The sequence below is a fragment of the Schistocerca americana genome, chromosome 8 (genome assembly GCF_021461395.2).
Source record: "Schistocerca americana isolate TAMUIC-IGC-003095 chromosome 8, iqSchAmer2.1, whole genome shotgun sequence".
Lineage (NCBI taxonomy): Eukaryota > Metazoa > Arthropoda > Insecta > Orthoptera > Acrididae > Schistocerca > Schistocerca americana.
The window spans coordinates 114,331,391-114,355,303 of NC_060126.1; the positions used below are offsets into that span (position 1 = coordinate 114,331,391).

The 23,913-nt window shown below is 41.3% G+C and overlaps 1 protein-coding gene across 2 annotated transcripts in view; it reads right to left on the reverse strand.

The window, feature by feature from the left end:
- LOC124544745 (anoctamin-1-like) overlaps positions 1 to 11,824 on the reverse strand; it is a 154,703-nt gene extending 142,879 nt beyond the window's left edge. For both annotated transcript variants that reach the window (XM_047123406.1, XM_047123405.1), the window contains exons 1-3: positions 11,408 to 11,824; positions 5,988 to 6,120; positions 4,953 to 5,074 (exon numbers count right to left, since the gene is read on the reverse strand). In XM_047123406.1, coding sequence (XP_046979362.1) covers positions 4,953 to 5,074; positions 5,988 to 6,120; positions 11,408 to 11,611 — 459 coding nt within the window. In that variant the 5' untranslated portion in view covers positions 11,612 to 11,824. The remainder of the gene's footprint in view (positions 1 to 4,952; positions 5,075 to 5,987; positions 6,121 to 11,407) is intronic.
- Positions 11,825 to 23,913: the final 12,089 nt, after the last annotated feature.

Consider the following 23,913-nt stretch of genomic DNA (forward strand, 5'->3'; position numbering starts at 1 on the left):
GAAGGACAAAGGAAGGATGAAGACATACAAGCAGAGAAGGCGAAGAATGTGTTAAATTTACGAGTCCGTCTCCGGACGTAGGCACAAACCATACTCCCAGAGGGGGAGAAAGGGAAGGAAAGAGCCAGAGGTGAGGGGAGGGGGGGGGTGAAGATGGGGGATAGGGAAGGATGTGGAAAAGGAAGGTATGCAGCCCGAAAGGAAGGAGGGCCACATTAGCTCGGGGTCCCGTGCTCGCTACGCACATATCCACAAAAGAGTTGTGGACCCCCTGGGGGGAAACTATTCATTTATCAATGCACATGACCAGGATAAAGACACCTTCTATGAGAACCTCATTCTGCCAACGGCCTTGTCAAAGAGGGCGGAGGAGCGGATAGAGGTTCAGGGCACTCTCTTGTCCTAGGGGTGGGAAATTGCCCCTAAAGGCGGAAGAATCAGCAATGATCAACGACATGAGGATGCAGAAGGCAATGGAAACCACTGCATTAAAGACACGTAACGTGTATCCACAGGACATGTGGCCTGTAATTGAAGAAGTGTCATGATGATCTCTCCGTTGGCAAAAGATTTCGGAATAGTCCCCCATTCGGATCTCCGGGAGGAGACTGCCAAGGGGGAGGTTACCATGAGAAAAAGATTGAATAATCAACGAAGGGATAACGTTCTACGAGTCGGGGCGTGGAATGTCAGAAGCTTGAACGTGGTAGGGAAACTAGAAAATCTGAAAAGGGAAATGCAAAGACTCAATCTAGATATAGTGGGGGTCAGTGAAGTGAAGTGGAAGGAAGACAAGGATTTCTGGTCAGATGAGTATCGGGTAATATCAACAGCAGCAGAAAATGGTATAACAGGTGTAGGATTCATTATGAATAGGAAGGTAGAGCAGAGGGTGTGTTACTGTGAACAGTTCAGTGACCGGTTTGTTCTAATCAGAAGCGACAGCAGACCAACACCGACAACGATAGTTCAGGTATACATGCCGACGTCGCAAGCTGAAGGTGAACAGATAAGAGAAAGTGTATGAGGATATTGAAAGGGTAATGCAGTATGTAAAGGGGGACGAAAACCTAATAGTCATGGGCGACTGGAATGCAGTTGTAGGGGGAGGAGTAGAAGAAAAGGTTACAGGAGAATATGGGCTTGGGACAAGGAATGAAGGAGGAGAAAGACTAATTGAGTTCTGTAACAAGTTTCAGCTAGTAATAGCGAATACCCTGTTCAAGAATCACAAAAGGAGGCGGTATACTTGGAAAAGGCCGGGAGATACGGGAAGATTTCAATCAGATTACATAATGGTCAGACAGAGATTCCGAACTCAGATACTGGATTGTGAGGCGTACCCAGGAGCAGATATAGACTCAGATCACAATACAGTAGTGATGAAGAGTAGGCTGAAGTTCAAGACATTAGCCAGGAAGAATCAATACGCAAAGAAGTGGGATACGGAAGTACTAAGGAATGACGAGATACGTTTAAAGTTCTCTAACGCTATAGATACAGCAATAAGGAATAGTGCAGTAGGCAGTACAGTTGAAGAGGAATGGACATCTCCAAAAAGGGCCATCACAGAAGTTGGGAAGGAAAACATAGGTACAAAGAAGGTAGCTGCGAAGAAACCATGGGTAACAGAAGAAATACTTCAGTTGATTGATGAAAGGAGGAAGTACAAACATGTTCCGGGAAAATCAGGAATACAGAAATACAAGTCGCTGAGGAATCAAATAAATAGGAAGTGCAGGGAAGCTAAGACGAAATGGCTGCAGGAAAAATGTGAAGACATCAAAAAAGATATGATTGTCGGAAGGACAGACTCAGCATACAGGAAAGTCAAAACAACCTTTGGTGACATTAAAAGCAACGGTGGTAACATTAAGAGTGCAACGGGAATTCCACTGTTAAATGCAGGGGAGAGAGCAAATAGGTGGAAAGAATACATTGAAAGCCTCTATGAGGGTGAAGATTTGTCTGATGTGATAGAAGAAGAAACAGAAATCGATTTAGAAGAGATAGGGGATCCAGTATTAGAATCGGAATTTAAAAGAGCTTTGGAGGACTTACGGTCAAATAAGGCAGAAGGGATAGATAACATTCCATCAGAACTTCTAAAATCATTGGGGGGAAGTGGCAACAAAACAACTATTCACATTGGTGTGTAGAATATATGAGTCTGGCGATATACCATCTGACTTTCGGAAAAGCATCATCCACACAATTCCGAAGATGGCAAGAGCTGACAAGTGCGAGAATTATCACACAATCAGCTTAACAGCCCATGCATCGAAGCTGCTTACAAGAATAATATACAGAAGAATGGAAAAGAAAATTGAGAATGCGCTAGGTGAAGATCAGTTTGGCTTTAGGAAAAGTAAAGGGACGAGAGAGGCAATTCTGACGTTACGGCTAATAATTGAAGCAAGGCTAAAGAAAAATCAAGACACTTTCATAGGATTTGTCGACCTGGAAAAAGCGTTCGACAATATAAAATGGTGCAAGCTGTTCGAGATTCTGAAGAAAGTAGGCGTAAGCTATAGGGAGAGACGGGTCATATACAATATGTACAACAACCAAGAGGGAATAATAAGAGCGGATGATCAAGAACGAAGTGCTCGTATTAAGAAGGGTGTAAGACAAGGCTGTAGCCTTTTGCTCCTACTCTTCAATCTGTACATTGAGGAAGCAATGATGGAAATAAAAGAAAGGTTCAGGAGTGGAATTGAAATACAAGGTGAAAGGATATCAATGATACGATTCACTGATGACATTGCTATCCTGAGTGAAAGTGAAGAAGAATTAAATGATCTGCTGAATGGAATGAACAGTCTAATGAGTACACAGTATGGTTTGAGAGTAAATCGGAGAAAGACGAAGGTAATGAGAAGTAGTAGAAATGAGAACAGCGAGAAAATTAACATCAGGATTGATGGTCATGAAGTCAATGAAGTTAAGGAATTCTGCTACCTAGGCAGTAAAATAACCAATGACGGACGGAGCAAGGAAGACATCAAAAGCAGACTCGCTATGGCAAAAAAGGCATTTCTGGCCAAGAGAAGTCTAATATCAAATACCAGCCTTAATTTGAGGAAGAAATTTCTGAGGATGTACGTCTGGAGTACCGCATTGTATGGTAGTGAAACATGGACTGTGGGAAAACCGGAACAGAAGAGAATCGAAGCATTTGAGATGTGGTGCTATAGACGAATGTTGAAAATTAGGTGGACTGATAAGGTAAGGAATGAGGAGGTTCTATGCAGAATCGGAGAGGAGATGAATATGTGGAAAACACTGATAATGAGAAGGGACAGGATGATAGGACATCTGCTAAGACATGAGGGAATGACTTCCATGGTACTAGAGGGAGCTGTAGAGGGCAAAAACTGTAGAGGAAGACAGAGATTGGAATACGTCAAGCAAATAATTGAGGACGTAGGTTGCAAGTGCTACTCTGAGGTGAAGAGGTTAGCACAGGAAAGGAATTCGTGGCGGGCCACATCAAACCAGTCAGTAGACAAAAAAAAAAAAAGAGAGAGAGAACCTCGAGGCAGCCTATGACCGAGGCCTTGGGCATGATGTTAAAATAATTATTGGAGACCTCAAAGCACAGAGTGGAAAAGAAGATTATTACCATCCAGCAATAGGAAAGCATAGCCTCCATGAATACACAAATGATAAAGAAAACACAGAGTTGTTCAGTTTGCAATATCACTATAGGTAGCAGCACTATGTTCCCACACAAATGGATCCACAAAGCAACATGGTGCAGCCCTGATCAGCATACCTTAAAAAACTAATGCAAGGAGAGTGAAAGGAACATCTCAAAAAAAGTATATGGCATCAAAGCCACAAAATTAAGAGATTGCTAAAATGTACTCTGAGAAGGTTATTGAGAATCTTGCACTATACACTCCTAGTGTAAGTGACACTTTGGATCAGGAATAGAGTGAGTCCAGGAATGCAGTTGTTAAGGCAGCAGAAGAGCTGCTATGGAAAGAGGGAAAACAACTATGGAATTCCTGGTTTGATGAAGATTGTAACTGAGTAAGTTCCGAGAAAAACTTGGCTCACAGGAAAATGCTCGAGAAATCATATACAAGTTTAGCGATAAGAAATTATCAGGATAAAAGGAAAAGAAGAGATGACACTTCATTGGAAGAATAAAAGGGAATGGGAAAGGAAGCAGGTTGAAGAATTGGAGGCAATTGGAAAAACAAATGTCAGAAATCTACCTGAAAATTAATAGTGAAAGAAGAACATTAAAGCCACATATTAATATATGTAAAAGTAAAAGTGGGGAATTACTAACTGATGGGATAGTTGCCACTAGAGTAATGTGCTCAAGCTATCTGACACATTAGTTCTTTTTTACTCTAGTTATGTTTCCTCTGTCAACATTAAGTGTGCTGCTTGCAACTGGTAGTTCAGCAAGCTTGAGTTCTAGCTTTCTGATGGGTGGCCTCTTCAAAGAACTAATCTAAAAATCTGAATGGGTACGGCATGCCTCCCAGTCTCTGTGCTAAGGCACAGTGCTGCATTAGCCAAGCAGGTTCCCCTTGGGCATAATTATCTACATGTGAAAGAATGAGCAATATCATCATTTTGTCTTTTCCGGTAAAATTCCGCAGCTTCAGAACTACTGCATTACAGAAAAAGTTTACCACTTATTATACATTTCCCACTTTTGATTCCAAGTCTATGAAGGAGGTACTCTACACATATTAATATAAAATTAGCCAAATATAAAACCCTTGAAAGGAGCAGATAAATTTAATCAATGAGCATCAATTCATTAACACAATCTGCCATAGTCAGAGGTAATTTATATGCAAAAATGTTAGTAATCTGCTAAATGGATGTGACATTTTAGCCCAGGTTAGGTGACATCAGAACACACAGCAGTATACAGAAGTGGGACAGGGTCTAAGAAGCTGTCACCTATCGTGTAAAGAAAATACCTCTTTCATTGGCATACGGAGCTTGAGAATCTCACCATACCGTCGCAGCACCTCCATCGGTGCATGGATCTTAATAAAAACCAATCCATTTGGTTCTGGCTTTTCATATTCAAGTTCAAGTCCTGTGTAAAAGTAACATGTTCAAATTAATACTTAAATGTAGACTTTCACGGCCGGAAATATCATGTCCATTATTATTATGCGGGCTGTTATGCCATGGTCGGTTGATGAATTCTGTGTCGATTGCCAACGTTTCGTCTCCGACTGCGGGAGACATCTTCAAGGGGCTCGCTACTGACTGCGAGCCAGTGGGTGTCTTGGACCTTCCATCGAGCTATGGACCCCCTTGAAGATGTCTCCCGCAGTCGGAGACGAAACGTTGGGAATCGACACAGAATTCATCAACCGACCACGGCATAACAGCCCGGATAATTATAATGGACACATTCAAATTAAATAATCTGCAGGATCCAAACCTAAATCAAATGGTAAGGCATGAAAAACTTTAATAGACACCTGATTCCTCTGAAATGGATTAACTGATAGTGTTATCAAATACTGATATAGGATGCAATACACATACAATTTAAAATGTCACTTGTAATTTCTTGTAAACATTGTGTAGTTACTTGTGGTAGAACATAACAGCATTTAAAAACAAGTATGACTTATTTTTTAAAAGATATCATATTTGCCAATGACTGGAAAATATTTATTTTAGCTTGGGGAAAATTTTTGCTGCAATGTATGCTGGAACTGCAACAAACTCCACACAGCTACCTTGAAACAGAACTGATTAACTTCTCATAGTGGGAACTCTGGTGCAGTTCCAACACACACTGCAACAAAAATTTTCCGCTAGCTAACATAAATACTTTCTACAGTCAATGTCGAATATGAAGTCCTTTAAAATGTTCTACATGATTGTGATCCAAAAACATTAGAAGTTAACAATATGAGTTAATTTGTGTACATAATTGTCATATTTAGAAGCTGATCTTAGTAATATTAATGAAGATAAACTAGTTACAACACCTTCTTGAATTAGATTCTTTTCAAATATACGTCGCCTCTCACGGGATTCATGTGTTACTGCTTTTTCATTGTGCTCATCCCATACAATCACAAAGTCAATACTGCGTTTTTTATCCCTGAAGTAGAGTGATGCCTGAAACAAGAAAGTCAGCTGTTTTCATTGGAAATATATAAATTACAGAATATTTCTTCTGAAATATGATGAACAATGTCACTACATAGTATAGATGATGATAAAAATAACACACCAACAAAACTGAGCATTTGACACCTACCAGAATAAATAGGAGTGAGAACCTTGGTTATTACAACACCTGTTTTTTTCTCCATGTAATGGTAATACAACATTAACAGAGACTTTTATCACAGAGTTCACATATGACAGATGGCCAAGTGTATGCCCTGCTCCAGCTACGAAGTGGCCGATGAAAATGAAATCATGGAGCTCCATGGAGAGACATACTTGCACTGTGAAACATACATTTATATTTAACATCACAAAAAATTCTTCTTCTTCAAGCCACTCTGTTCAAACTAAGGCTGCTTCAAATAAATATGGTACTCAGTTCTTTCACTCCTTAGTAATTATGCACATTTATTATGGTGCAAGGTTTCAAATATGATGCACCTTAATACAAAAAACTGAGGTCAACGGAAGTGTCCGATTCCACCCGTCTGCTTTGACCCTTGACATAATGGCGTTGTGTGTGGCATCACTATGGTGTGGTGTTCTTGAGTTGGTTGTGTTTCTAGATGTCATGTTGTATTTGAGGTGTATGTACTGAGTTCAACGTGCGGTACTGGGCCTATTTGAGTTTTGGTTGTCATTGTGCTATTGTGGTTTTGAGTTTAGATAGTTGGAGTGGTAACGTGTGTGTGTGTGTGTGTGTGTGTGTGTGTGGGCACGCGCGCGTATGCGCACACCAGCGCTTCTAGTGGCCAACCTATTTGGTATTGCCGAATGCTTTTGTTGGTAAGTACTTTTTGTTTTGGTTTTATCCTATAGTAATTGTGATATTTTTGTCTGTTGTATATTTATGGTAGGTCAGCTGTAGTCATGCAGTAAATAGAGGGTACTTGGGTTTTTGAGTAGTTAGGGTTTTGGTTCCACTTTTCAGGTGATGGTTTTTCGATATTGATAGCTATGGTTGAGCTATATAGGTCAAGGGAAATGTTCTGTTCCTGTGGTTTTGTTGGTATAACAGAATGTTGCAATTTACATTTTTTTATACTATTTGTATTAGGATGGTGCAGTGTTTTTTTTTTTTGCTGCTCTGCCCTGTGATTGTCCCATTGGTTTCATTTTATTTTTAGAGTGAGATGTTATTGTGACATTTTAATTTTTGTTCACGCTTGCTGGTATGTGTATGTAGTGACGTCATTGTTGGTGTATTGTATACACTGGAACGAGCAGTTTACGCCATACTGATGATATCGTGTGCCCCAACAGAGGGGTGGAATCATCAGACACTTCAGTAACACCAAAAATTGCATAATCTATCATTGATTTTCATTGTATACCACAGGCCATTGGGTTGCTATATGAACGCAAGTTTTTCTCCAAACCAGATCTGGCTGATGCACATTTACTAATACAGCTCAATGAAGCTTGGCAAAACATAATGAAGAAAGTATGCGTGCCAGCCTTTATAGCAATGAGAGGCTGCCATCTGATGTTGCTAGCTCACAAGAAATCCTTCAAAGATATTTAGCATGAGTTATTTGCTTTGTTCTGGTCTGTGCACACTGTCAGATTAACTGAAGCCTTCGATACCACTTCGCAGATTCACAGTCTCTCTCCCTTCTCCCCCTTTCAATCTAACCTAGACCTTGGGCAACACTACAGATCAGTTCGTTACCAGAAAAAATAATATAGATGCAAAAATATTGTCAGTATCCTGTTCTCCTTCTGTTTACACACATAAGACCCAAAATGCCACAGCACCATTATGTTACGTGATGAAGCAGACACCCAGTATTGGGTAAGCTGTTGGCTCAAATTACCTTCATGAGGCCACAGTAATGGGTAGAACCAATCAGGGCCACACTGTGGATCTAAAAACATTAAACAAGGGTACCTAAATGCAATTTGTGAAAATGACTTTTTTCTAGGGTAATGTATATTCTTAGATCACAAAAGTCTTAAAAAAAACTCAATGACACTTTGATGCTTCTGACAATCAAACAAATCCATAGAACATAGGGGATCCTTTTACTACGAAGAATTCATCCCCCATGTGGCAGAAACCACACACTTGTTACAATATATTGTAAGGAAAGGATGTGTCCTTTGAGTGTAGGCCTAGAGCAGAAGGTGACATTGCTTGTAGAATACCAACAAGTAAATGGAGGTGCTTACTACATCGGGCATCTTCTGCTTCTGGGAAACTATTGCTTGCAACACGTTCTCAATACAGTTTTGGAGCAGCACTACTGAACAAAAAATGTGTATGTCAGCTCAGCCACCAAATGCATCACCTCAAAATCAGAAAATTTCCACTCTGCAGTGAAACACATAGTCAATGCCACCAAACTAGTAGGTCCTACAGCACTATGTTGGGACGAAATTCATCATGACCTTGTGATGGGTGAGAGTTAATAAATAGCTGCTCACAGATGGAAAAGAACGCGCTACTTCATGCATTATGCATAATAAAATGTGTGTGTGTACTATATGCCCTATTTATCAATATAATCTGCATCCCCTAGGTCTATAATTCCATAAAAGGAAGGTTAAGCTCTACATGAATCATTGATATCAAGTTCATTAGAAATGGACCATCAGTTCACATTGGGATAGGAAACCAACTGCGCAGTTCCAAAGAAACTTTTCTGACATTTATCCCCTAGCAATTTAGGAAAATCATGCGAAACCTAAATCTCGAGGGCCAAATGGAGATTTGAAACACTGCCCTTCTGAATGCAAGCTCTGTGCCTTGCCACTGTAACACCTCACTCAGACCAGATGTAGGCTTATGTATTCTGAACACCGATGCCTTGTTTAAGTGGGCTGAAATTTAATTTTGTTAAAAAGACAATTCATTCATTTTGTACCTCCACCTGTCAGACTAATTTTGCTGTTGTTCAAGTGAGCATAGATGCTCAAGCAACCTTTTCATGTATTATTACTGTACAGAATCCCTGATTTATGGTAATATCGCTTGCACTTTAGCCATTCCCATGCTCTCACTCATCTACAATTGCAGAGCTGTGTGTTTCACTCTAACAAGAGAAAGGTCATGTCATCAACTTTTGGGGTTAACTTGGTGACCCCCAATAGCAACATAGTTCACTGTGTAGTGGACATATATAGCCAACTGCATGAACAGAATCTGGCTTATCTGGCTGAAATTCCATTTTGGTGGCCTTGTTTTGAAGGCCACATTATATAGCAAATGGGCCCAACATGAGCAGTTGTCATTGAGACACAGAGCTTTATCCACAATTATTGGGCAGTGAGTGTCAACAGAAGTAGACAAAAAAATGAGAAATCAATGCACAACTAAAATGTGCACACATGCTACAAGTAAAAAAGACATAGGACTTCTCAATTAAGAGGGCACACTATTAGCTGACCCTCTAGTCACTACATCAATCAGGGCCACACTGTGAATCTAAAAACATTAAAAAAGGGTACCTAAATGCAACTTGTGCAAATGACTATTTTCCTAGGGTAATGTATATTCTTAGACCACAAAATATCTTAAAAATCTCAACAGCACTTTGAACTGAACCAGAGTAAAGAACAAGTGCATGAATTAAGGGGTCTCCAAGAGACGGAGTTAGGAAATAGGAGAACGATATTCACATGTTGAAACACTGATTCAACCCATGATGCATGCCTGGATGGCTGTCAGTAAAGGCACTGTCCTCAACAGGCAATGGTCAAGCTAAGGGTCTTCGTCTCGTAAGCAGGTTTATAATATAATGAAGGTTCATAACCAGTTCTGTCACTTGGGATTATCAGGCATACTGAGTACAGTAGAAACACACGGAGAGGGTAGTACCTGTGCTGCTGTTGGAAGAAAGACTCACAAAATGTATGCACATATCATATCGTGCTTTCGATGCCCTACATAGATGAAAAATCGTCCAGTCACACTGCAGTTTCAATTCAATACTGAACTGTACATCCCCCTTTAACTGACTGTGAAGCAGATACAAATCGTCCTTCAGGCGCATCCCTAATAAAACTCTGTGATATTCAAATCAATCTTCTGATTTGCTGGCCATTTCACTTTTTTGTTCCATATCATGTATAGGTTTATGGCAGATTAACTCTAAGTCTAGCATTTCTTCGTGCTGTGACCTAGAGTCTTCGCAAAATAACTATATTCTTGTAGAAACTTATCACATACACAATTTGCACCACAGAAGAAAACTGTCAACTAGGAGGGAGGAAACAGTGAAATATTATCTTTAATGACCACTCAGTGATGAGTTTATTGGAGACGGATCAAAAGTCGAGCTGGGGAATACAGTCAGCCATGCCCTTTGAAAGGAACCAGTCCAGCATTCACTTCAAATGATTTTGGAAAATCCCAGAAAAGTTAAATACGGATGAGCAGGTGGGCATCTGAATCGCTGTCCTAAATGGGAGTCCAATGGCTTATCCCTGTGCCGCTTCGCTCAATAAAAGTTGACAAGCTTTCTGAACAACATCAAAATGTCACTGCAGATGACAGAAAGTTTATTTCCAATGTTAGTCACAGCTGTCAACACCCAACTTAACTTTCACATTTCCTTCCTCTGCATGCAGAACCCTATCTGGTATTTGTGTAACGTTAATCATTTGGCAGTTGTAACTTGATGTTTAGGTCATGAAAATTATTAAGAAGGTAACCATGTTTTCATAATTACACACACATTAAATTAATTTATAAAATTACAAGTCATCAGCAATATATCACAGCTATTAAACACTATTACTTGTGTTCCAATTAAGAGCTACAACCATTGTGGCAATGATATAATGGAAGTGCTTAACATCAATTCAGGCTGGGCTGCAACAGATAAAACAGTGGTGGCCTACTCACACACTAACATTGGGCGACTATGAAAAACAACAATGCTGGGAAATTCATAAGATAATCCGTATATAACTACTCAAATTTGTGTTCACTTTGAGTTGTTCTTGTATTACGCCTACCTTTCGACTCAAGTATCGTAATGACAGTGGGACAAATTAATCACTTTAGTTATCAATGAACTGGGGCTAAAAATAAATTTGACGTAAATAATTGCTATTACTGTAATTTACTCTTCTGGTGTAACATGAAGGAATCGAAAAAAAGGGCTTGACCACAATAGGAAATATCCAAACAAACTCATGTGTACTTGTTTGAAAAGAATAGGAGTCGGGGACGCGAAGGACAGTGAGAGTGGTTGACGTATCTGTAGAGAGAAATAGTAAATAAAACCTTTGTTTGTGTATTCAGGAGTCCCGTTGTTTCAGTCTTATGCGCGTGCTGCTCATCCTCCGCTAGTGCGTCCACACCACAGTGAGTGTTTCTTCTTCCTTCTTCCGTAATGAGTTGTGCACTGCCTTCTGTCCTCACAGTCATTGGAAACTCTTCAGGCGTAAAATGCTCGCTCTTACGTCCTGACATTTTGATATGGGCCATGGTCACCCCACATTACAACGAATCACAAAGTATAATATGTATTAGTCAGCATACTGATATTCAAGAAACACCACACGAAGAATAAGACTAGTAGTTCATTAGGAACGGTCATGTCACTGCACTTTCACGTATCATGATTCTCAGTTAATTATAACAGTTTCAACCGGCTTCCCGTACGATACATTTCCCAACCCCCCCACGCCAGCACCCATCACCACTCTCACCCCACAGTGTTTGCCAAAGCAGTTTGCTGACATAGATGTTACACACAGATAACGCAGCACAAGCCAGATCAGCGATACTTATCAAATACCTCCTGTAGTTCACGACTTGATTGATATACCTTCTTTTTAAATCTCTGCAGTGTCTACAGATTACTTAACAGAATAAATTTGTGAAATCAGATCACTGTTCCGTTGTTTTTCACGTTAAAAATTACGTATAGTGTTGATGCAATTAGTAATTGACATGGAATAAATTCTAAAAGGCGCCAATAATAATAATAATAATAAAATGTTGCAGTTGAATTTAATATAATGCTAACATTGCGCCGATGATGATTTAGCGTGGAATAAAAGTCGGCCTACTTAAATACTAATCCGAAATCTTTTCGGTCTTGTATCGTCTCGTTAACAACTAAACCTTAATTGTATTGTTCTGTAAGTTCACTTTTGTTGTAAGATTTCGAGTTAACAGTCATATGATAGGAAGATCTACTAGACAAGTTTTATAGCATTGAATGATATGTTGCTTTCACCTAGGTTTTTTTTCCTTTTCCTTCCAGTCTTATAATCGGCCAATAAGTGTAAAAAAATAGTCACAGTTCTTCATATCCATTCTCCATGACGATTCAAGTAAAGATTAACAAGAAGAAAACTTCTATGATTGTCCACTATCACCTAATGTTTCCTAAAGTGTATCTACCCATTTCTTTTAAAGCTATCTACTATTTTCGATGTGAGCTACAGGCTATTATCTGTTACAGAACTGCCTCATTTTAGGTAGTATGGGGTAAGTGTATAAGTGGGGGAAGTGTAAACTAGGTTTATATTTATTCTTCACCCAATGGTGCCATCTATTTGGAATATCCTATAATGGCAGTTCTTATTCCAAAGAGACATTGGATGAAGCATTAAACAATAGCAGACGAGGGCCTCTTACAATTATAGGGCTTCTAAGCAATTTTGAAGTCCGAAAATTACTCCATATAGCCATCTGTAAGGTAAGAGAGGGGTTAAAAGCAAAACTCTGAAGCGCAACACAGTAATTCCTGCAGAGCATGAGACAGTGGTCGCCTTGCTTAAAAATAATGGAAAAGCGCCCGTTCGGCTGAAACTGAATGAGGTTATTAACATTGTGGCCGAATATGTGGCAAAGAATGGTAACTCATTTCAGGAATGGGATTCCAGGTGAGGATTGGTTCCTGGGATTTAAGAAGCACTACAATTCGTCTGTGAAGAAACTGCAAAGTGTGGAATATTCCTGGACGAAAATGACCGATCCATTTGCCATCAGTCACTACTTCGACTCATTGTTAACATTCTTGGGTGAACTGCATCTTCATTCTAAGCCAGAGAATATATGAAATCTCGCCAAAACTAGTCTCTGTATGCATTCATCCAAAACTAAAGTTGTTGGACAAAAGAATGCACCTTCTAGTTGAACAACAAGTGGACCAGGAAAGGAGAACACTAACATCTTAGGAGCCTGCAATGCCACTGCAGGAAAAGCCTCTCCACTTATTATATTCAAGGGTAAATACGTTTGGGACCAATAGATTGCCCCTAGTGTATATCCTGGAACAGTTTGTGTTGCTAGTAACAATGGATGGATGCTGAGTGACATCTTCCTATCATATTTTAAAAATTCTGTTTTGCCAGCATTAGGCAAAACAGGCCTGTGCTTTTGATGTATTATGGCCACAAATGCCATTTTGACAATAGATTAGTGGAAACACTTGTGGATGTCATCATTCTAAGACCCCCATCTTCTTCTGCCACTATATCATTGCATCCTTCGTTACTTGAAGAACACTTGGGATGCAAAACTTATTCAATGGCAATGTAATCACCATGGAATCAAAATTCCTGTGGGTGTGTCCCCACAACTCGTGGGAGAAACCTGCTTAAATGTTCGGCCTGACCTTATCATCAGTGGATTCAAGAAAGCTAGAATTAATCTTTTTCATAGGAATGAAGAGAAGGGCGACCAAAGGAGCTGAAGATGTTCCCAGCAACAGAGAAAACCGCGCTGGCCCAAGTGAATGTGGAACACCTGTTCTCCAGTCACCTAATCAAACTGTGGCTGGCGGTGCTTCTTTTGAGGAGATTCTTCTTCAGGCAGTGAAGCAGATTCAGCGACAAAGGACCACATAAAATTGAGAAAAGGTAAAGGACCTTCACGTTTGTATAATACAAGGCAGACAACAACGACTTCAGGTACACACAGAATGGAATCGAACAAAAGAAGCTTCGAGACAAAAAAAAAAAAAAAAGCTGTGACCAAAACTGAAACTAGGGCTTTTATGAAAGTAAGTTACAATTGGGTACAAAAAAGAAATGAACCAGCATGAATGTGGTACACTAAGGTAAAATGTTTACTAAATTGAATTGTGAAGATAATTGATAGTGAAGTTAAGCAGTTTAATACAGAAAACTTTCAAATTTTCACAGAAAAATAAGATGTAAAGAAGAATGATGGTCTTTTTGGAAGAAGGATGTAGATCATTACAATATATTACATGAACTACATTCTATAGATCTTCGAGAAGTGAATGTAGATTTTATTTACCTACAATATTACAGAACGATTTCTATATCAAAAATGTCATGTGCATTCCTATATTATTCCATCCAGGAAGCATGTCAAAAACGTATGATGAAGCTACACCACAATTAAAATAAAGTAAGAGTTAATAATGGTAGCCCAATGGGAATAAAGTTTTTGCTATGGAAAACAATTACTTAATAAGTCTTCCACCGTATGGTAGCATTTTACCTATCAAATATTCTGTTTCCTACACTTTAGGTATTCTAGTCTGATAGGGAATATGTTCTGACTCTTCATTTATTATAGATTTTCAATCCTGTAGAATCCACGCATACATTTTCATAATATGGGGAGCACTGAATCGTGAGTATTTCGTATATTGTACGTGTCAGAAAGATTTTTCTCAAATAAATTTGTTATACAAGAATATTTGAATTTTGTAAACGATTAGAGAGGCGCGATTTGTAAGTTGTAATCTTCCATACGATCGACAACAAGACTTTTGCACACATAGTACAAATCCCTCTAACATTTCTTGTAGAGACTTTCAGTATCCAGGAAATGACTGGTTGGTTGATTTGGAGGGAGGGGACCAAACGGTGAGGTCTTCAGTCCCATCGAATGAGGGAAGGATGAGGAAGGAAGCTGGCCATGCCCTTTCAAAAGAACCATTCTGGCATTTGCCCAAAGAACAAAACCATATTTAACAACAGGTTGTGACTAGCTATGAGAAACTATTTTCTATGCGTTGATGACAATACAATTTGTACAAATGTGTCTAACAGTTCTTATAAGTGATTTCAGTATCAATGAAATGACACTTGAAACTCCCAAAAGTACAAAATCATATCTAATAATAGGAGGGTTACAATTTTAATAGTGGTAATTATTTATTTACAGTTCTTACAAAATAGATACGTGTTTCAAAGTTTTACTGACCTTCAAAGTAGTCACCAGCATTGTGTATAACCTGTTGCCAGCGATGTGGAAGTCGTAGGATACTCATAGCAGTGCCAGTTGTGTTGACAGTTCGAGTGGCATGGTCAATGGCCCAGCGAATTTGTAGGAGTTATGAATCGAATGCCATGAAGAGTGTTCTTCAGTTTAGAAATCGAGTTAAACTTATGAGAGCGGAGTGATGTAGGTAGTATAGCACTTAGCAGCCCAATCAGTCAAACAAATTCAGTAACAGCTTGCACTGTACGTGCTTGAGAATTGTCCTGCAAAATGATGGTCAGGTTCCGCAGAAAGTGCCATCACTTCTGTCTCTATGCTGTTCATTTTTGGAACACAACCTATGACCAGCTTAGAGACAGAAGTCATGACACTTTCTTTTGCATTTAATGTGCAAAACTGATTGTTTGCTAGGAATTCAAAATATATATATATATGTGTGTGTGTGTGTGTGTGTGTGTGTGTGTGTGTGTGTGTGTGTGTGTGTGTGTATTTTCCAGCTTCATTTCTATCTAAATTAAATTCAGATTTTCAACCATTGGATTGTTATAACCCAATTCAATCTTCTGACAGTCTGAATGGTTGCACAATTTAGTGTCAACCCTTTCAAAATGGATTATGTGTCTAGCATATTGAAGAAACAGAACTACTGGAAAATATTTACACGTAGATTAGTTACTTGAAACAGAAAAAAAAGAACTGACTCTTGAACTCAGACCTGAGGCAACCCTTATGACGTTACATTCGATTTGACGTGATAATTCATTGTAAAAGCCTTCATTTTGGAACTGTGATGCAAGTAAATACAGATTACTATCCATAACTTCACATTTATCTAACTTCTAGATGAGCAATCCACGGTATAGATTTTTCAAAGAGCTACGAAAGATCTCGGAAGATTTCTGTTGCTTTACTCTTCTAATTTAAGGTTTTGCTGATTTTTCTGATAACACTGTTTATTTTGTCCATAGCGCTTTTGCACTGTAAGAATAAAAATTATTTTTTTACAATGAAATTATATAGTTTTTGAATCTGAATTGCAACTATTGTGTCCAGTGCTTTGGATTGTTCTTTACTTTAGACTAACTCAACATGATGCAGACAGTTCATAGAGACATGTGTCATGTGATGATGAGCATTGTCCTTTAGAAAAATGACACCACAATATTGCCACGTTAGAGGTTACTCTTGATGAAATGAGATGTTCTTGTGACACCATTGTGGCAATAGAATTCCCCCAAAAGCTGCCAGTCATGACCTGAAGTCATGCTTGATGGCTCCTCATGCCATGATGCCAAGAGTAACACTGCCATGCCTCTTCAAAACATTGGAAGACTGGGACCTCTCTCCAGGTCGCCACCATACTCGCCAACGATGGTCATCCAGGGTAGTGCAGAATCACAGTTCATCACTGAACACAATGCGATGCCATTCATCAGCAGTTCATGCTTCATTGTCATGGCTCCATTTCAGATACAGCCATTTACGTTGTCACCAATCTGACTGCTGGTGTTTCTGACCAATGGTGTGGAATGACACAGAACGCTGTAAGGGGTCGATTACTTGTTCCCAGATGGCAGATAGATATGAAGGGGTTACAGTATGAAACTTCCTGGGAGAATAAAACTGTGTGCCGGACCGAGACTCGAACTTGAGACCTTTGCCTCTCGCAGGCAAGTGGTCTACTAACTGAGCTACTCAAGCATGACTCACGCCGCCGTTCAAGTTGACCGTTGATTCTTTGACTCAGTTTTTTTTTTTATTACAGAGAGCATGCAGGCCTCTGACCGAATGCGCTGAGCTACCGTGCGGGCATGAAGTGAGCTGCCCAAGCACGACTCACACCCCGTCCTCACAGCTTTACTTTTTCCAGTACCTCGTCTCCTACCTTCCACCGAGCGAGGTGGCGCAGTGGTTAGACACTGGACTCGCATTCGGGAGGACGACGGTTCAATCCCGCGTCCGGCCATCCTTATTTAGGTTTTCCGTGATTTCCCTAAATCGCTCCAGGCAAATGCCGGGATGGTTCCTTTCAAAGGGCACGGCCGACTTCCTTCCCCGTCCTTCTCTAATCCGATGAGACCGATGACCTCGCTGTCTGGTCTCCTTCCCCGAAACAACCAACCAACCATCTCCTACCTTCCAAACTCTACAGAAGCTCTCCTGCGAACCTTGGAGAACTGGCACTCCTGAAAGAAAGGATATTGCAGAGACATGGCTTCGTCACAGCCTGGGGGATGTTTCCAGAATGAGATTTTCACTCTGCAGCGGAGTGTGCGCTGATATGAAACTTCCTGGCAGATTAAAACTGTGTGCCGGAACGAGACTCTAACTCGGGACCTTTGCCTTTCGCGAACAAGTGCTCTACCAACTGAGCTACCCGAGCACGACTCACGCCCCATCCTCACAGCTTTACTCTTGCCAGTACCTCGTCTCCTACCTTCCAAACTTTACAGAAGCTCTCCTGCGAACCTTGCAGAACTAGCACTCCTGAAAGAATGGTACTGGCAGAAGTAAAGCTGTGAGGATGGGGCGTGAGTCGTGCTTGGGTAGGTCTGTTGGTAGAGCACTTGCCCGCGAAAGGGAAAGGTCCCGAGTTTGAGTCTCGGCCCGGTACACAGTTTTAATCTGCCAGGAAGTTTCTCTACAGCAGGTTCTGACAAAAGTAAGATTAAGATTGTGCAACGACGTTCTAACAAACTATTCCTCTTATTACGTATTGCTGGCCGTCATGTGAACTTTCAGTTAGACACAGGTGCCTCAGGAACACTTAGGCTCACGAAGCCTTTCTAAATCTAGCAAGCACGTCATTGTTTACAACGGACAAGAAATTCCAGTGCTTGGACGGTGTAGTTTGCACGCCACTTACAAATCTCAGACTAGGACAGTGGATTTTACTGTTCTGAAATCAAGAGACAGTGAAAACATATTCGGTTTGTTCGTCCTTAGCATCCACGATAATGTACTGTCAGTCTCTATATTTGCACCAAACGACAGTGTTGCTAGCTTGCTTAAAGAATTTACTGAACCATTTTCAAAAGGAATCGGAAAAGCTTTGTTGCATTGAAAGACAATGCAGAACCTAAGTTTTTCGGGGCTCGCCCAGTTTCAACTGCTTTAAGAGACAAAACAGCCAGTGAACTGAAAGAATTACAAGATAATTGTGTAATTGCTCCCATTCAGGTTACTCAATGGGCAAGTCCACTCGTTTTGCTGCATAAGCCTTGTGGCTACATTCGCATTTGTGTTGACTTAATCTGCAGTCAACCCACAGACGGTAGTTGACACTTATCCGTTACCTCGTCCTGAGGATCTTGTGGACAGGCTTGGCGCAGGACGTTACTGTTATAAGATAGATTTGCCTGATGCCTACTTGCAAATTGTATTGGATGAAGAATCACATAAAGTGTTTGTTGTAAATATACACTTAGGACTGTTTAAGTATTTGCGTTTGCCCTTTGGCAGCGCTTCCGCACCCGCCATTTTTCAACATTACTTGGAACAGCTGAGCGCAAAAATGCCATTTTGTTCAAACTACCTTGATGATGTTGTCATCTCAGATCGTACACCAGGGGAACACATTGCCAATTTGTGTACTCGTTTTCGAGTGTTGTCAAAGGCGGGCTCGAATGTCGTCTCGAAAAGTATGACTTTCTTTTTTTCAAACTGAGCTACAGTACTTAGGTCATGTGGTAAACAGTCAGGGTGTGCAGCCCCCTCCAATCTCATTTGCTTGCAATCTGTGACCTGCCTGTTCGCAATGTGTCTGAACTGCAGTCAGTACCAGGCAAGATGACATACTGCAATCGGTTCACAGCGTATGCCGCTCAGATCGCGGCTCCATTGCACCACAAGAGTGTACCTTTTGTGTGGACCAAAGAGTGTCAAGGTGCAATTCAGAAACTCAAAAATGCCTTGCTTAGTGACATGTTTAGTGCATTCTGAGCCTGCCAAGCTGGTAGTTTTGAAAGTCGAAGCTTCTTCCTACGGAATCGGCGTTGTGATTTCGCACAGAATTGGCGCACAAGACAGACCTATTGCTTCTGCTTCAAAGTTGTTAACTCAGATTCAGTGCAATTAGTATCAAATTAAAAAAAGAGACTCTCGCTATTGTGTATGGTGTGACAAAATTCCATCACTATTTGTATGGTCGCAAGTTCTATTTAGTGACAGATCACAAGCCTTTGCAATCCTTGTTTCATCCGTCAAAGCCGGTTCTACACGCACTGCTCAAAAAACTGCAACGTTGGGCTTTGTTGCTTTCGCAGTATCAGTATGAAATTGTGTACAGACCTACGGCAAAGCGTGGCAATGGAGACGCCCTATCTCGCCTTCCGATTGACCCATACTCTGATTTTGATGCATCTGCCGCATCTTGTTGCCAAACCGATGCGCAGGACTCTGAATTGCTGCAATCTTTTCCCTTGCACTCCAGAATAATTGCACAGGCCACCGGAAGCAGACCTATATCCCAAGATTTTGTTGCATTACATTCACACGTCCTTGCCTCGTTCATTGAACAGTATCCAGAACTCAGTTGTGTGTCGATATTTTGCAATTGGACGTAACCTTTCAATTCTGCAGTGTGTGATTGTAGTTCAAAATGATAGTGAACACTCACGTGTGCTTATTCCCGAAATGTTGCACAAGGCTGTGTTGCGATTGCTCCACCAAGGACAATGGGGAATTGTTAGCACTAAACAGTTAGCACGACGACACTGTACTTGGCAGAGCATGGGCGCCCATATTGAACAGATGACATCACAGTGTCGCGCATGTGCGGAAAACCAATCCGCTCCGCCACAGACCCTATCAGCTTGGCCTAAGACTCAATCGCCATGGCAACGAGTGCACATTGACTTTGCAGGTCCGTTTTGCATTACTCGTTGCCTTATAGTGATAGAGTGTTTTAGCAAGTTTCCATTTGCGGTGCCTATGGCTTCTACCACATCACACAGCACCGTTCAGGCGTTGTCTTCCATATTTTGCATCGAATGTTTGCCAGAAGTACTTATGTCGGACAACGGACCACAGTTCACTTCACGTGATTTTGAACAGTTTTGTGAACGAAGAGGCATTTGTCATCTATCAAGTGCTCCGTTTCACCCACAGTCCAACGGACAAGCAGAACGTTCCGTACACACTTTTAACCAACAGATGACCAAGCTTTGCACCATCCACACATGAGAACAGCTGCTGCAACTCTTTCTCGCCTCCCGTCGGTTTCATCCACGAGACAGACCATCACCGGCCGAACTTCTGCATGGCCACCACCATTGGACGCTGCTACACTTTCTACACCAACCGTAGCATTCGGCTCCACCAATAGCTTTGCACTGCGCGATCTTATTATTTCCAGGGTTTATGCCAACTGTGGACGCTGGGAAAGAGGTGGAATGCAGGAATACATTGGCTCTTTTATGTATTTGATTGTAGGTCCCGATGGTTTGCAGCGCTGGCATCAGAACCAAATGTGCATGTCATTTGCCCCTTGGTTCTGCTGCTTTCCTCCTCCCAGGTTCACGGCCTCACAGGACCGCACAGCCTTCACAGCCGCCCACTGGTACCACCAGCGCACCCCAGGAGGAGTGGATGGACGATGCACCCTCACCCCTGCCATCCCTGCTCGCTGACCCCATGGACCTAGACCCACCATCGCGGTCCCTGTCGCCGTCATCGCCTCAGGACACGGTCTCAGGCTTGGACATGTGCCCTGGCAACAGTTCCCCAGAGGATGTTCCTGTTGTGGCGCAAGCCAGATGGCGGGGTACTGTCAGGAGTAAGTCATCCTCCACAGTCACGGCTCCCAGCTCATCTCTATGGCCAGCATCCTGCCTCCCTCCTCATTGTCGTTCACAGCTTACTTACATGGCAATGGTGCAGCATGTTGGTGAGGAGGAATGTGCTGACGTAAGCTGTCGCCAGCACACCTGTCACCAAAGATGATAATGATGATGATGATGATGTTAGGTTTGTGGGGCGCTCAACTGCGCAGTTCTAAGCGCCATACAAATTCCCAAACTTTGCTCAGTCCAAACTCGCCACTTTCATGAATGATTATTTAACGACAAGGACAACACAAACACCCAGTCATCTTGAGGCAGGTGAAAATCTTTGATCCCACTGGGAATCGAACCAAGGACCCCGTGCTCAGGAAGGGAGAACGCGACCACGAGACCACAAGCTGTGGACGGTCGGCAAAGAGATTGCAAGAAGATCGATAATAGGCGCTGAATCAAACGCGCCTATCAGGAGAGAGGCCAAAGACAGACTCTCAGCAACACGCCGCCAACACACTCCTGACTGCCAGAATTTAGACCAGAGGTCCCAGTCATTTACAGTCAGTCAGTCCAGTCACAGTCGCAATCAGCTCAGTTACTGTTCTAGTTGGCTTCTGTCAGTTCACATCACCGGCTACGAGAGTGTAGCGTTTATAGTGGGACTTGTACTTCACCAGCAGTGAGGCTAATGTATACTATTATGGAAGAGCTTGTACCGCAACAACTTTCTTAAAGATAAGTAGCTTCTTGTTCTTTTTAATGAAGAAACCTGTTAATACATGTTTGCAGTTGTATTGTAGCACGAGGATACCGGCCACCAAACAATATCCTCTCCTTGCTTCCCATAGTACAAGACTCAACAGTGGCAACGACGATGTAGCCTTACAAAGTTACATGGCATCCGACTGTGACTTGTGGATGCTTCACTTTTTTCCCAGATAGTGTATATCCTATGTAGAAGTAAGTAAACAGAATAAAAATAAAGAAATGTATTCGCAACAGTGAACATGATTTGACTACAGCTGCACAGTTTATTAGTGACAGAAGGAAATTTGTGACAGACAGTGACTCAAAAATGGATCTCTCACTCCAAACAAGTGGTGGCAGTAACCACTTCCTTTTGTTTATACAATGGAGCAGTACAGTTCAATAACGTGAATTACGCAAAATAAATATTATTTTCTAATATTTAGGCAATAACATGCTGCAAATGATTGATACTATTGAATTTCTTACAATGCCATTAACGGTACTGGTGGAGGTAAAGCAGTGGTAAAGGCTAATGAGTCGTGCTAGGGTAGCTAAGTTAGTAGAACACTTGACTGTGAAAGACAAAAGTTGCGAGTTCGACTTTCAGTCCGACACACAGTTTTAATATATCAGGAAGCTTCTTAAGTAATACAACTTTTTTTAGCCTTTTTATTGTCAGTGTATCAACGTACAATAGGTTCATTAAAGAACTAGGAACATTACCAAAATAGCAAACAAAAATAATTACAATAGGAATGCATTCCTGGTGAAATAAGACAAAACAACGATCACATACCAACGAAAGATGAGTCAGTTCATGGTGATCTCCAAGTCCCAGCAGGCATGATTCAGACACGTCGTCTCGATAACTATTGCATAGTCCTACTACAAGATCCACGTTCTGGAGGAACACTAAACAAGAATTCACCTTCTTAGATTGGCGCACCCCAGCTGCATTTAAAAAAAGGGATAATACTGACGATATCTTGAATGACACATTAAAGTATTGTGATGATCTTGTAGAAAAGCTCAAAATTCAAGGACACCCTTCCTGCCATCTTGAAAAAAAAGTAATGAATGGACAGTCCTTTGATCCAATTCATTGTTTTTGTTTCATGTGAGGGGAAAAGGTCTCATCTGGGAACAGAAGCGACTGTGGCACAAAGTATGTGGAGCAGGATGAAGTAGTAAAGCATGTGTTTTACATACCAGCAACCACACCTCAGCAGAAGGTCCTCACACCAGTGTCAAACGTTTGACTCTGAGGACAAAGCGCAGAATTTGCCCTGTTAATGGCATGAAGCCAGAGCCAAATCATATTTTTGTCACTGACAATCAAATACCATGTCACATGAGCCTCCATGGTGAGGAGGGCACTCGACACCATGGGGCATGCAATTCCAGGATGCTGGCTGTCCACCATCTTCTGGGTGTGAAGTCTTATCAATAGCTGATAAATGTCACATGCTATAGGAGTCCTGGTATGAGGCAAGTCTACATGGACATAACTGTATTGGATGGAAAAGGTCTTGAGATGAGAGAGATAAGTAGAAATATGCAATACTGTAATGGATGGCACTCTGGAACGGGCAGAAAGTTCATCAGTCACGGCTTCTGACAAAGTAGCCCGATGATGAGTCCACAACTTAACCACTGTGCAGACATAGGGTGCAGCCACTCAAACGTGGATACTGAGCAGGCCAAGGCCTCTTCCCAAGAAGGAAGAGTTAAGTTGAAGATGAGACCCACAGTCACAAAATAGCCAAATGTTAATAAAACATTCTCGGGTTTCAAGCCGCATCAAGTCGTTAACTGCCCATGAGCTTTCGGTAGAGATCTCCTCTGCCATAGTTAAGTGGATGACACAATCCACTTGACAATGGCAGAGGAGATCTCTGCCGAAAGCTCGTGGGCAGTTAACCACTTTATGCAGCTTGAAACCCAAGAATGTTTTACTAACAGATATTGTTGCAAAAGCATGCATTTGTACATAGCCAAATGCTCTCAGCAACCTGTTCGCCATTGTCTTCAGCACTGGTAAGATGTGAG